The sequence below is a fragment of the Tinamus guttatus genome, unplaced genomic scaffold, assembly GCF_059628265.1.
Source record: "Tinamus guttatus ecotype Peru unplaced genomic scaffold, ASM5962826v1 Tinamus_guttatus_pri_ptg000247l, whole genome shotgun sequence".
Taxonomy (NCBI): Eukaryota; Metazoa; Chordata; class Aves; order Tinamiformes; family Tinamidae; genus Tinamus; species Tinamus guttatus.
Window position 1 is genome coordinate 7,063,281 of NW_028288781.1, and position 14,277 is coordinate 7,077,557.

General features: G+C 40.8%; 1 protein-coding gene across 8 annotated transcripts in view; it reads left to right on the forward strand.

Moving 5' to 3' along the window:
- TRIM2 (tripartite motif containing 2) overlaps positions 1–14,277 on the forward strand; it is a 90,373-nt gene that overhangs the window by 55,258 nt on the left and 20,838 nt on the right. For 7 of the 8 annotated variants that reach the window (XM_088526552.1, XM_088526554.1, XM_088526549.1 and 4 more), the window contains 4 exons: positions 1,706–1,943; positions 7,706–7,857; positions 8,558–8,738; positions 11,837–12,560. In XM_088526552.1, coding sequence (XP_088382678.1) covers positions 1,706–1,943; positions 7,706–7,857; positions 8,558–8,738; positions 11,837–12,560 — 1,295 coding nt within the window. The remainder of the gene's footprint in view (positions 1–1,705; positions 1,944–7,705; positions 7,858–8,557; positions 8,739–11,836; positions 12,561–14,277) is intronic. The other variant, XM_088526555.1, reaches the window with a different exon arrangement.

Consider the following 14,277-nt stretch of genomic DNA (forward strand, 5'->3'; position numbering starts at 1 on the left):
CTTTTTTCTTTCTTGTAAAGGTCACATTCAGGCATGATGAAGTTTGGGAAGGCTGCAGAAGTGGGTGTATAGAAGAGGGCTGTTACTCATAGTGGACTAAGAAGAGACAGCAGCAAAATATTTTGTATGCATTCTCCTTTATGCAAGAGTAAATGAAAAAATTAAATGCAGAGAAGCTAATCACTATTGTTACACCAGTGTGAAAGGTGGCAGCCATCAGAATTTGGACCTCAAATTAATAGCCTCAAGTTTATACTGATTAGTCTATAATTAGAAATGATAACAACCTTTCTTTGTTGATTTACTAAGGAAAGAATAATTTAATGTCCAAGGGTTAGATATTATGCATGCATTATTAATAGCCAGTGATTAAGTGTCCTCATTATTCTGCAGCTTCATTGACTGAAGTGAAAAAATTCTCTGAAAAGAGATGTGGAAAAAGAGCAGTCTATACTCAGCTGACTGAGCTGAACACAGCTAGCGATACTTCAGTGTTATATTATCCATCAAACTATGGAAAGAATACGCATTTGCAGAAAAGTTAGCTGAAGAATTATTCATTAGAGATCTTGATCTGATGATGGGGCGCAACTTTGGGGTTCTGAATGGCAGAAGAATTATAATAAATGGTTCTTCATGTGAATGCTTAGTTCAGGAGATTTCCAGCTCTCGGTTAGAACTGCTGCATACATGTCCAGTTGTGTAGGGCACCAGAAGAAACATGGATCTCTGGCTGCATCAAGTGAAATGGTCCTTTGCAGAAGAACAGGAAATCCCAACTTCACTGAAGCCAGAGTAAAACTCGCACTGAAAACAGTGAAGTCAGGGTTTTCACCATCAAGTCTTGAGTTCACTGATTTCAGTTCACGTGCCAGTTCTAAGGCCAGCTCCTGCTTTTCACTGTAATCCTCTGATGTTGATGTGGTTTTGGAGAGAGTTGGAAGAACCCCTCCGGCGCAGTGCTGATGTGCACTGCCTGCTTTCCCTCTGCAGGGCCCTTACTGGGGAGGCGGGAGGAGGAAGGCCAAGGGGGAGCATAGAGCAGTGCCAGCAGAGCCCTTGGGAGGGGATCAGAGGTGCCAGTGGCGTTTCCTGGTTGGTGCCTGTGATAAAACGGGACATGCTTCCCTGGACAGGGCAGAGAGAAGCAGAATAGGCTCTGTTGGTTTGGGGTAACTGCCAAATAACGTTCCTGATGGAAATAAATGGAAAAACTTCCCTGGGTTTTGCTGGGACCACATTTTAGCTCTGAAGTGCTAAATCCACAGATACAAGTTAATAAAGAAGAGTCAGCCACCGACTGATCAGCTGAAGACAGACTCAAACACTTGATATGGGAATTTCATGTTTGTCAAACTTTATCTGATAGTTTGTCATTTTTAGTCTCATATGAGCAGGATGCAGTAGATGCTTCAAAGAAGGAAAGAATTCTCAGTAGAACAGATGCCTTAAAGAAAGGCACATAACTCTCCCAGTGATGTCAGCTTATTGATCTTTTTTTTTTCATGTGGCAGGGCAAGTAAGATTTAAAGGAAAGAAATCCCCGTGATCATTTTTACTCCTGAAGTATGGAATATGATTTATCTTTCCTTTCAAAAATAGGGATAGCACTATTTCAAATCCGTTTGTAAAAGAAGGGGTTTCTTTTTCCTCTTTGATGCTTTCACTCTCTCTCTTTCTCCACCTCTATCTCCCTTCCCCATAGGTGCTTACAGAATTACATTCCAGCCCATAGCTTAACCCTTTCTTGCCCCGTGTGCCGCCAGACCTCCATTCTGCCAGAGAAAGGGGTTTCTGCACTCCAGAACAACTTCTTTATCACCAACCTGATGGATGTGCTGCAGCGAACGCCCGACAACAGCATAGAAGAGTCCTCCATCTTGGAGACTGTCACTGCTGTTGCTGCAGGCAAGCCACTCTCCTGTCCCAACCATGATGGAAATGTAAGTGAGACAAGCTCCTTGGCTATGTGCAATATTCTGATTGCTCCGGCTTGCAACAGATATTTTGTTCTGAACATACAATGGGAATGGCAATCTCAGTGCTCCTTTGATTGTATGTCAGCAAAGATAAATGATTTCTTAAAATCAGCAATACCAAAAACACTTATAGGAGCATCTTAAAACAGTCAGGATATTATTTCATCCTGCCAGTCACGTTGGATGATACTTCCTTTTAACACATGTGGTCAGGGTTCCTTTCCTGCAAGCACTGGGCCATGTGCCTTCGTCTCTGTGATGGGATCCTGTAGCTCTCCTTGTTGGCCTGACTATTACTCTAGTAACCTGTGGGCTCCTTTAGGCAGTCAAGCCTCATATAATTTAATTGACCTACCCATTGACCCAGTGAGATCTGAGATGGTTTCAAAAGTAGCATGTGAGTATGTTAAAATAGTAACAAATGAAAGAGCATCCTGGCTCAAGCTCAGCCCCTCAGTTGCATGCAGCTTTGGGTCACCACAGTCTAGGAACAGAGCAAGCTCTGTTTATCTGCAATGTTTTGTGTACATGGATATCAGGTACCAGTTCTTGGATACCCCGAAGTAAGCTTCTCATCTTTGCTTTTTTTTCCCTTACCTGCTTTTTTTTCCCTCACCTACTTTTTTGGCTAGCATCCTCCCATATGCACTCTTAATTGCCCTCGGTGTTTTCATTGGCAAGTACCCCCAGACTGAACAAGTGTCTAGTATTAGGACAGCTCTACTTTTGCTGCTTGCTTCAGCATTTTCAGCTCTTTAGCTGTAGCCAGGTTTGTGCAAGTGTGTCAGTAGACCATGTTGTGGAACTGAGGCACACTGTGTTGTAAATTGAATGTCAGGCTTGTATGCAAGCCAAGACATTTGTGCCAGTATTTTAAGACAACTTTCTGAGGACTATTTTATTTGAAGCTCAGTTTAAGTACTGGTTGTGTTGGAATAATTTAGGTGACAGGTTTTGATTGAGGCCCCAGAAGAACAGTTCAGTTCCCTTTCCTTGCTGACCTGTGGGACTTAGATTGAGTTCTAGAACTGATTTACTGTATACTCTGATTAATGAGTAACTCGTAGACTTTTTTTTTTTTTTAATGGATGCTATACCTATGTGTGTGGAATGGTTACTGATTACTATAATCATTCCTAGGTTTTATTTGCACTTTACTTGACATACTTAAAATGAATCATAGCTCTTCTCTGATACAGCATTGGTGATTGGAGCTATGATTGCAAAGTACATTTAAAAAAAAAAAACAAGAAAAGAAAAAATGAAGATGTTACATGATTTTTTTCCTGCCCTCGCCAGGGCGGGAGCTGGGATGAGCCACGGGCAGGACCACGGAGCCTCAGGGCAGGGTGCTGGGTGCCTTGGGCTGTCTGCCGGCGAGGGTGCCGTGCGGCGGGAGCGGGCGCGCAGTGCGGAGCGGTGTCACGGGGCGCGCGGGAAGCGGCACCAGCTGCCTCCGAAGGACAGGCCGTCGTCCTTGCAGTCTCACCAGTGGCAGAGGTTTAAACCTCCTTGATTAAAACCAGGTAGCATCTGATGCACAGTTATTATTCCCTGGCTTGCCTATCTCGCTGTAACATACCCCTCCTCAGGCCCTGTAGATTAGATGCTTTTTTTTTCCAGTTGGCCTCTTACTCCCACCGATTGCTTTCATGTGCGTGTCCTGTTTCTTCTGCAGCACATCCTCTATTGTGGCCTCTTTACTGAGTGCTCTTGGGATAAGTGAAACTTAGCTTGTAGTATCTTAGCACGAGAGACGGTTTCCTGTGCTGGAGCTACAACTGGATGCTTGAAAGTATGTTCTTGTGAAATTAGGGTAATATGGCACATATGCCGTGGAACTTTTGAACCTGACAGGATATTCTTACATTATATTTACACACTAAATAGGGTTGGCTTTATTCTCAGGTGCCAAACACCTGCAGCTTGTGTTGGGTATAAGAATCTAGGTTTGAAAATGTTGGTCTGCAGTCATTTAGAGCCAAGATGGTAAAAGCGATGGAACTGTAACTCTATACACCGTATTGTATATAATGGGTGGTGTAGCCGCTATGTAAGCGCTTATCCTGAAAAATCCACTTTGGAGTTTTATTTAAATTACAAGTGAAAGCCTGCTTAGATCCCAGGACCCATTCTTTTACAAGTGCAGCACATTTTCTGCCTATAGAATGTAACAAGAGAGCGTACCCAATATTAAAATAAAAGCCTGTAACAAGAGAGCAAACCTGATATCCTGATAACTTGTTCTCAAAAGATAACAGAATAGCTTGGCAATTTGATAGGTATAAGATCTTGTCTGGAAAAACGTTTCCTAAACTTGTGCAGGTGCTGTTTGCTGCCTGTTTGCTTCTCTGGAAAAAATAAGAAAGCTTGATGTCCTGATGAAGTAAATTTATAATGTGCCATTTAAATCTTGGCTTTTCCCCTCATTTCTGTAATTCCAAGAATACCAATTACTTGTGTATCCCCTTAAACTGTAATCTAGATGTTTTTATACTTTGCAGTTTTCAGTATGTCATTTCGGCTAAATAAAAAATGCAAAATGTCTGACAAACTTTTGATGGGCACAAGCACTAGTAAACTGAGCTCCTTCCTGGCAAGGCATTTTCCTGCCTCGAGGAAAACCCGACACAGTCAATGTCGAGAGCAGCGTGTCCCTAATGTAGCCATATCTGCCAGGAGCAGAAAGTCATGTGAGTGGCTTGGGTGGGTCACTGGCTATGTGTGAGCATCTTGTTTAACTCACGAGTCTTAAAAATCTTTTTAATGTTTAATGTTTACTGTACTGGTAAGGTAAGAACTGTAAGTTGGAAGGAAAAAGCCTGTGTTTTATATTTAATGTGGTGTCTGGGAAGTGCCGTCAGGTAACCCAAGCTAATGTTTTTCTGGAAGCCAAAACACACAAAGCCAAGGCACACGCTAGCCCTGAGCTAGAGGAACGGAGCATGTGTGCGAGATGGGGAGAAGACTGGCAAAGAATAATTGTTTTTTTTTTTTTTTTCCTCTGGACTGTTGTTTTAATTCTAACAAATAGAAAGCAGAGGATGGAAAATGTGATTATTCAAATGTGATTTTTAGATAAGGGAGGCTTAGTATTGCTGAGAGCCTTTTCCTTGAGACTTGATCACTTAAGGGTTGGAATGAATGTGCCTTGGGTTTGTGAAATCTGTTTCATACATCTTTCATTAGGCAAATTAAAAAGTTTCTGTATATTCAGTTAAATTACTGTAGTGAAGATCTGCATAGGCCTATGACTAAATCCTGGTGCTGAAATATGCCTGTCTGCATTAAGGTGGAGTCAGTGGATGGGATTTTGAAAGCAGTGGGTATTAACCTATCCATTGCAGCTGATGGGCATGTTCCCACTGACTCCAGTGGCAGCACAGCTGAAGCCAGTGGGGTGCCATAGCATATCCTGACCAAAAGCCTCCTTCCACTTGGAAAAGAAGCATGAGGCAAACCTGTTTAAGATACTTCATTTTGAGTGGGTTTTTTTTGTTTTGTTATAAACAAAAAGCTTTCTGGGAATGTCATGAAATGTGAAGCCAGTATTGGAGAGAAGATGCTAACTATAAGAACAAAACATATGAAAATTTGGCTGATTAGGAAATGCTTGAAAAAATCTTGCAAAAACAACTTAGCTATATACTTCAAGCCCAAAATGTATTAATATTAACTTTTCTTTCTCCTTCAGTTATGGCATAATCCAAAGACTTTCATGGGAAATGAAAGCTGCTTCACTCAAAGCATTCTTGAATTTGACTGAGGCAGAAGAGACAGTTTCTATGCAAACATATACATTAGCTCTATCAGTTGCTTTCTGTTACCATTCTGGTTTGGGTGATTCTCTGGCGCTTGAATAAAGAGGAAGAAATCTAATTAGAATAAACCTCAATATGCCAATGAGATGTTTTCTGTCTGATATATGTTGCTGCAAATATAATGGTGTTTGTTAATGAGATATTGAGTGAGAAACTAAAGAGCTTTTTTAAAAATATCTTGAACCATAAGCATTAAATTATGAAAAGGCAGAAAGATGAACTTTTGACGTGATTTGAAAGAAATGAACCCTTATAATCCTATAGAAAGACTTAGACTTTCTTAACATATTTTTAATTTTTGGTTGGTTCTGACTGCAAATGCCTGCAGCCTTTGTAAAGAATTTAAATCCTAAACTCTATTTTACTGATTTTGCCCTGTGTACCATAACTTAGTGCCTACCAAAGTAACTGCCATAACTCAGAGGACCTACTACCATGAGATCCCTCAAATCCCAGTTACTGGTGTAGTACTGATAGTGGTTGCCATGGGGGTAAGTAATTCCTCTTGTCTAGATGGGCCACTTTTTTTTTTTTTTTTTCCTTTCTAATATATTCTATGTTACACAATTTGTTTTGGGCAGCCTTTTAATTTTCTCTGAAGTGGTTTGCACAACTAGCCAATAAATGACTAAACCCACACTGCCTGGGAGCCCTATATTGTGAGAGTTGAGATAAGAGAGAAGAATGGGAATTAGAAGGAAAGAAGCTTATTGAAGAAAATCCCTAATACTGCTAATAGCCACATGCAAATCTGGGTTCTTATTTCCCCCTTCTAATTCTCAACATGTCTTGGAGCAGCCAACTGCTTTGCATGATGCCTTTACAGGTTCCTCTGCTCACCTGAAAATAGCCAGCTCTGCCCTACCCTAAAACTGTCTTGATGTCACCAGCATCTCCCATCCAGCCATCGTTGGGTGGGAGGTCCTAGTGCCAAAAGCAAGGGCCAAGTTACTGATGCTGTGTTCTGAGTACAAGAGCGCTGCCAGTATCTTGCTTTGAAGTGCCTGACATGAGCTACCTTATACACTCCTTAAGAAGCCTAAAATGCTTTGTGCTCAAAGACCTAGCTGTAAAATAAAAAAATCTCATGTATATATAAAAAAAAAAAGTCTCATGTTGAATTTGAAAATATGTGCATTATTTTGGCTAACATATGATCTTGAGTACAGCACTTTTCTGTTTCTTACCCTTCAGGAATATATTCAGATTTGGGGGGTATTTATTTAATCTCCAGACAACGTTTTACTGGATACATAACTTGGAAACATCTTCTCTTTCAATTGTAGATCAGCAGCACTCTTATAATCTCGCATATGAGGTTTTGATGGTTTTAAGGGATTAGTAATGGGATATGGAGCTTTTTCTCTGCAGTGTGTTGGCTCATTTAGAGTGCTTTTCTGTGACAAATAAGTATAGCCTTCAGTTTTCCCCACCGATTTCATGTTGCAGAGGTGGCTCTGTTACAAAAACACTGAGCTGACTCTGTATTTGGTGTAGCCTCTCCAGGGAGATTAGGAACTGAGTTGGTGTGGGACTTCAATGCCTTGTTTTTCAATGGGGTTTTTACATGGAGTAGTTGAGGAGCACCAAAATTTGCTATTATTACACCACACCCAGATGAAGTTAGAGCAAGCCACTGATGTCCAGCACTCTACTTCCCAGCTTATTTCTCTGATGTTTCCTGATAAATGCTTTTAAAACAGGGTTTTGATACAAAATCTGTAAAATTAACAAATATCTTCTAAGCAGTAAATTTTAAAGTGTCTGCTTTCTTAGACACCAGTATTTATTTCATGTTGAACTGTAATTTCAGGGCTTGGATAATAACATCCTTGAGGCCCAGTAAGGTATGTTTCGAGTAATGCTATTCCTGCCATGTTTGAAATTAGTTGTGCATGTTTCCAGGTGATGGAGTTTTACTGCCAGTCTTGTGAGACAGCCATGTGCCGGGAATGTACGGAGGGAGAACATGCAGAGCATCCCACAGTCCCACTCAAGGATGTGGTGGAGCAACACAAGGCTTCTCTCCAAGTCCAGTTGGATGCTGTCAACAAAAGGTATGGAAATTCCACTAATTATTTTTACATTTTTAATTTTCCCATTGGCTTCCTATGTTGGCTTCCTATGTTACCTTGGGTAGACATCTACATGAGTAGATGTTCTTGGGTAGATCTACAAAATAGGAATAGTGAAGATGGCATAAGGATAAAATCCATAGAGTGCGATGCTTTTGAGTGAGTAGAGAAAAGAGTCGAAGATTCTTATCTGTCTTTTGCAAAACAGAGGCCAGATCTTTCGCAGGAAATAGAAACAAAAGAGACTTTCAAAGAAGGAACATGAAATGTTACGAAGAAAAATGCAAGCCATATGTGAATTTAATAATAAATCAATAATACTGTATGTTTAAAGTGCAAGCTTTATTCTGGCTGAAAGGATTAAAAAAAAATGCGGAGGGTTAGATCTAGTTCCCTCTTCCCTAGTGGATATGTCTCCAAAAAGGACAGAGGGTCCAAGGCCTCAACGTTTGAACTGCTTGGAGCCTAACGGTTTTCCAAAACCGAGGGCTGTGGCTTCAGCCTTACTTTTATCAGACCAAAACCACTATGTGGTTGTAAAATAAATGATTTTACTTCTGGGAAATGACTGAATTTAAAGAGAGCCTAGTGTTGAGATTGTTTCCTCAAAAGATGTCAAGGCAAGGGCCAATGTTTAATGACTTTTGAAACAGCAGTCTTTGTAATTTAATCCCTCCCTCAGGCTTCCAGAGATCGACTCAGCACTTCATTTTATATCTGAAATCATACATCAGTTAACCAACCAAAAGGCTAGCATTGTAGATGACATTCATTCCACTTTTGATGAACTCCAGAAGACTTTAAATGTGCGAAAGAGCGTGCTGCTTATGGAACTGGAAGTGAATTATGGCCTTAAACACAAAGTAAGATGCATGTTTTGTTTCAGTGAAAAGCTATTAATTTAATCAGCCAGTCTTTATAAATGATGCAGGGCGCCAGTTTGACAGGTCGTGTCTGAGATCCAGATCCGGGAGAACATTTCCTTCCCGAAATGAAGCCACTGCAGAGCCTTGCTTGTGGGTGCCCAGCCTCCAGAGCGAAGTCTAGGCCCCGTGTGGGCCACTAGTTCTGTACTAGTCCGTGTGAAGGGGTCTGATGTAGCCAGTGCACTGAGCAGGCATCTGCTTAAAGCCAATGTGCTCGTTGTGCAGTTGCCAGTAACAGAACATCAGGGTAAGTTTAAATCCTTGGACTGAAATCCCATGAATCCTTCCATAAAGACACATCCAAACATTTTTTTTTTCCCCTAGGAACTAAGCCAGGCTTACTATCATGCTTTAAAGCATTATTTCCTTTCGGATTCCTTATAATGCATTTCATGTTAAAAGTCACTGATTGAAACACATGAATGTTGCAGGGACATCTTATTTTCCTAGGAGAATGCAGAGAGCAATAGATTCCAGAGCAGTGTTTGCTCTTTGACTTCTTATCTGGCTGAATGAATGTTTCATTTTTTCTCCTGTACTGTAGATGAGGCCTCATTGGAAGAAAAGGGAAATCGTCCCTGGTCAGCAAGTTTGTAGTCTGGTGACTAGGGCCTTGCCTAGGATCAATGGGCCTACATCAGGCAAATGAAAGACTTTTCTTTCTGGTCACTGTTTGATATTGAAGAAGAGTCTCTCCTTTCAAAGGGTCCTTAAAAGAAAATAGCATCAACCTTGGAATTTCAAGAATGCCTGATAATACCGGTGTCTTTGGGCATTCTCTGAGAATCCTGAGCAGCTTGAACTGCTCTAAATGATTTACGTGGAGGAATGGTGCATTCCTGAAGCCAGGGCAAACTTAATGATTAGGAACATACTACCGGACCTGTGAAAGTCAAGAAATTCTAATATATGTGTAACATAAGTAACTTCAGATACATAGGAGCCCCAACCCTGGAGGCAGAGTTTAGTCATCCCCTGCTAGGCAGCAGCTGAGCAGCTTTTTAGCATCGAAACTTTGAACTTGGTCTCAAATTCATCTAAATCTATCGAAATGCTGTCTCCGAAACATATTTTCATACAAGAAAACATACTCAGGGATGTGCAAAGTTCCCGTAATATGAATTGTGATTTATATTATTTTTAAAGGGACATATTTAGGCTATTTTAGGCTCTAGGAAATATGTTTTATGAAGCTGTACATACACAAGTAGCGAAATAAATATTTCTCTCTTCTTTGCAAGGAGGGACTTGAATTGTGTTTTATATTTGAATTAATAGTAGGCTCATGAAATAAATAAAATCCATCTTTCTGAACATACACTTTTAAAAACAGAAATAAAGGAATGGGCTACACTTCCCTAAAATAAAGCTGGCAATTCAGTTTTTGTTGTCCATTGGACTGACAGAGGCCTTGTGTAAGGCATTCTAGACATGTTTTATATATTAGTTATGGTAAGAGTGAATATTTTCCATCTGTGTAATGCAAGAAAATTATATTGAGAAAATAATGCTCTTTAAATGTAATTGCAAATTGTCTTCTTCCACAGTTTGTGGTTTGTTATCCCAAGCATATGGGTTTTTGTCATCCTGGGACTTTACTAGCTGTGGTATCACTTTAACTCCTTATATTCTGGATTAAGGCAAGACATAAAAATCTCTTCAATTCTGAGTCATTCCTAGATATGAACAAAACCAGATAACTTGAAATTTCAATCTGGACATGAAATTTCTTGTTCATTCTGGCTTTTTTTTTGGCAAAATAACTTCATGTTGTTGTCACTTTCCCATATCAGTAGCTCATTGCCTGGATTTTCTGCAGTGGGTGTAGAAAAAGCAGCCTTTTTTTTTTTTTTAAATTCAGAATTTAAAATGCCCTTAGAGTATGGTATCATTACATAGTGTATGTCACCAATGGAAGGACAATGAGCTAACATGAATAGCTCATAGCAATAGATACACTAAGTCTGTAATTTTAGTTTAGAATTAATTGTAAGGTTTCTGAAGTATTTATTTTACAATGATGATTAACAAAACAACTTCTCTGCTGCACAGTAATGCCAACATCCTAGTTCTTCTTTGTAGGAGAAACATAGCAAATACGTGACCTGGTTCTTTCATTTGGAGATCTTCTCAGCAGAGAGTGTGGAGGGTGGCTGAAACATTTGGGCTTTCCAAACTATTGTGAATTTCTCTATGTTGGTCTGTTATAATTTAGGGATCCTTTTCCAATTCATTATAAATCTAGTTTTTAAAAAATGTTAGCCTTGCTCCCAACCCGCACCTAACAATTTTGAGGTCAATACTGTCTTAAGAATTTTAGACTGAGGGCTGGTGCTGAGCATATAATAAAAGCACTGATTTATACTTAAATATAGAGTGGCAACTTGCTGCCCACCAGAACTGCAGGCTACTCAACCCAGCTCTTCCCATTATCCCTAACCCGTCCTCTATGTTTTGCTCTCCTGGCTGCTGAATCTGGGGAATCAGCTTTCCTACTTCTGCTGAGGAGACTTTTCCTTTCTTCACTTACTTTGATCAAGAAGTTGTGATTTCCCTCAGTATGGAAGGAGAAAACTTGAGTGTTCTCTGGTCCATTTCTGTATAGCTTTCTCCCAAAGTTTCCCCTCGTTCTGAAGAAATGGGAATCCATCTAGACACCTCCCCTGTTAACGAGCCTGATCACTCCAAAAGATCTCTGTGCACACATTTCCCATTTACTAGCTCGTTAACCATAACTGTTGAGAAGCAGATGGACCAGGGCTCAAACGTCTGGAGGAAAAAAAAAAAAAAGTCAAAAGTTAGATGGAGCAAAATTCAATCTGTGTGGCAATGTATCTTTGAAGCCCTAAAGATCCAAAATGGGGGATGCTTTTTGGGGTTGCATCCTGACACTCCAAAAACATTCACTTAGTCACCCTATTGGGTGTAGGGAGTCAGTGCAGTGTTCTGTAAAGACCTTCAGATGTAAAGTGCCACATCTTGCTAGAACAATGTTGGTAATGTGATGCTAATCTGGTATTTGGCAATGCATGCAGGTCCTGCAAACACAGCTGGATACCTTGCTTGAAGGACAAGAGAGCATTAAAAGTTGCAGCAACTTTACCGCCCAAGCCCTCAATCATGGCACTGAAACAGAGGTTCTGCTGGTGAAGAAGCAAATGAGTGACAAGCTCAACGACCTGGCCGAGCGGGACTTCCCGCTGCAGCCCCGCGAAAACGATCAGCTGGACTTCATAGTGGAAACAGAAGGCCTGAAGAAGTCCATCCACAATTTGGGTACTATTTTAACCACCAACGCAGTTGCCTCTGAAACTGTTGCCACGGGGGAGGGCCTGAGGCAGACCGTGATTGGCCAGCCCATGTCCGTGACCATTACAACGAAGGACAAGGACGGGGAGCTGTGCAAGTCCGGGAACGCTTACCTCACTGCGGAGCTCAGCACGCCCGACGGCAGCGTGGCCGACGGGGAGATACTCGACAATAAGAACGGCACTTACGAGTTTTTGTATACTGTGCAGAAAGAAGGGGACTTCACTTTGTCGCTCAGACTTTATGATCAGCATATTAAGGGCAGCCCCTTTAAGCTGAAAGTGGTCAGATCAGCAGATGTGTCGCCAACCACAGAAGGGGTTAAGAGGCGTGTGAAGTCTCCTGGCAGTGGTCACGTGAAGCAGAAGGCTGTGAAGAGACCTGCTAGCATGTACAGCACTGGCAAGAGAAAAGAGAATCCCATTGAAGATGATCTGATCTTCAGAGTAGGTAGGTGACTGGTCTGCTATCTATTGACATGCTTAAAAATAGTTCAGAGAAACTGTGTAAAAAGTCCTAGAAATTAAATGATTTTAAGCTTGAAATTATATGTCGTGATAAACAGAACAATCTGAACAATCTTTAGGTCTCTTGGCTTTTGTTTACTTGTGCACTTTAGAAGTACATGCTCAGGAAATACTGCTTGCAACAAACATTTAATTGGAATTTAGTTGGAATTGGAATTTGGGTTGAGAAATGGATGCAGTTGATTTAGATATTTTACCACTTCCCCCGCCCTCTTTTAAGCATCCTGAGCTGGCAGTATCATTAGACTATTGCTTCAGATTAAATTGCTGCTTTAAAAGTTCACATGGCAAGAGTGACAGAGCACTGAACAGGCTGCCCAGAGAGGTTGTGGAGTCTCCTTTTCTAGAGATCTTCAGAACCCGCCTGGACACAGTCCTGTGCCACGTGCTCTAGGTGACCCTGCCTGTGCAGGGCAGTTGGGCTAGATCATCTCTAAAGGTCCCTTCCAACCTTTATGATTCTGTGAAGAGGGGAATTTCTCTACAACCATTGCCCTAAAAATAATTTAAGTGACTAATCTAATCAGGGATTATACATGCTCAATCTGTTATCGTGTATACTCACTTTGTGATGTCAACACAGGACAAAGTTAAGATTTCCTTCATTTGTGTTTTTCAATATATAAATATGCTTGGCTCTGTATTTAGAGTAGTTGTATCCCCAAATCCTGAGGCTTGGCAATTGACATATGATCTCCGTGTCATCTACCATGATTCTCTTTCAGCTCTTTTGATACAGTTTGTTTTCCTAGAAATAGAATTCATTATAGAAAAAGTCCATAGCATGGAGTGTTTATAAAATATCTGCTTATATAATTAGAAAATACTTTTCACTTGCTTGCTAAAGAAGAGGCTGGATGCATGGATTCAGCTAGAGGAAGTCTCTATAGGTCTGTGCTGAGGCAAGTTAACAGGGCAGTATAGGAAAGCTTGCACAGGTACAACCTGCCTGTGAAGAACATCAGAGCTCTGTTACCTGCTGTGACTGAAGCCTTCAGTGAATGCTAGGGCCTTGCTCTTGCTCACATATATCTGGCATTAATCTGTCCCTCTGTGGAAATCTAGGTGGATCTACAGATTCTTTTTTTTTTCTTTTTGAAAACAGAATACTTATACATATTCGTTTCTCAGCTACTCATTTCACAGAATGATCCTACAGAGCGATGTCCATGTGGGCCTCTGTGAGACTGTGGTGCATCAGCTGAAAGGTCTCCCAAGCCTTTGCAGCTGTAATGCTCTAACTTCTTACACTCTTCCAAAGTATGTGTAATTAATGAGGACAGGTAAAATTACCATGATATTCACAGGGATTGCCTTCAGGGATTAAAAAATCTGTTTAGTTCCAGTTTGAACTTGCCTGTAAAAGTTGAGTTGTGGTTCACGTGTAGCTGAAGTCATGCAAAATAAAGTTTATCACCGTTTTCCAGCCCAACTGTGTATCTTTATTTGGAACCCACTGTTGAGTTCCTCTAAGAACGCTGGCCAAATTTGAGTTTGTAATTTAAACTGGGCAAGATAAAGAGAGTTCATGTTTGGGCTGCCAGAAGCTTGTACAGCTGTGTTGGAAAACTGTACTGTAACACTCCTATGGGTATCTGAGTAAATGGAGCATGCTATTGCTTATGTGCTGACGTATGGGC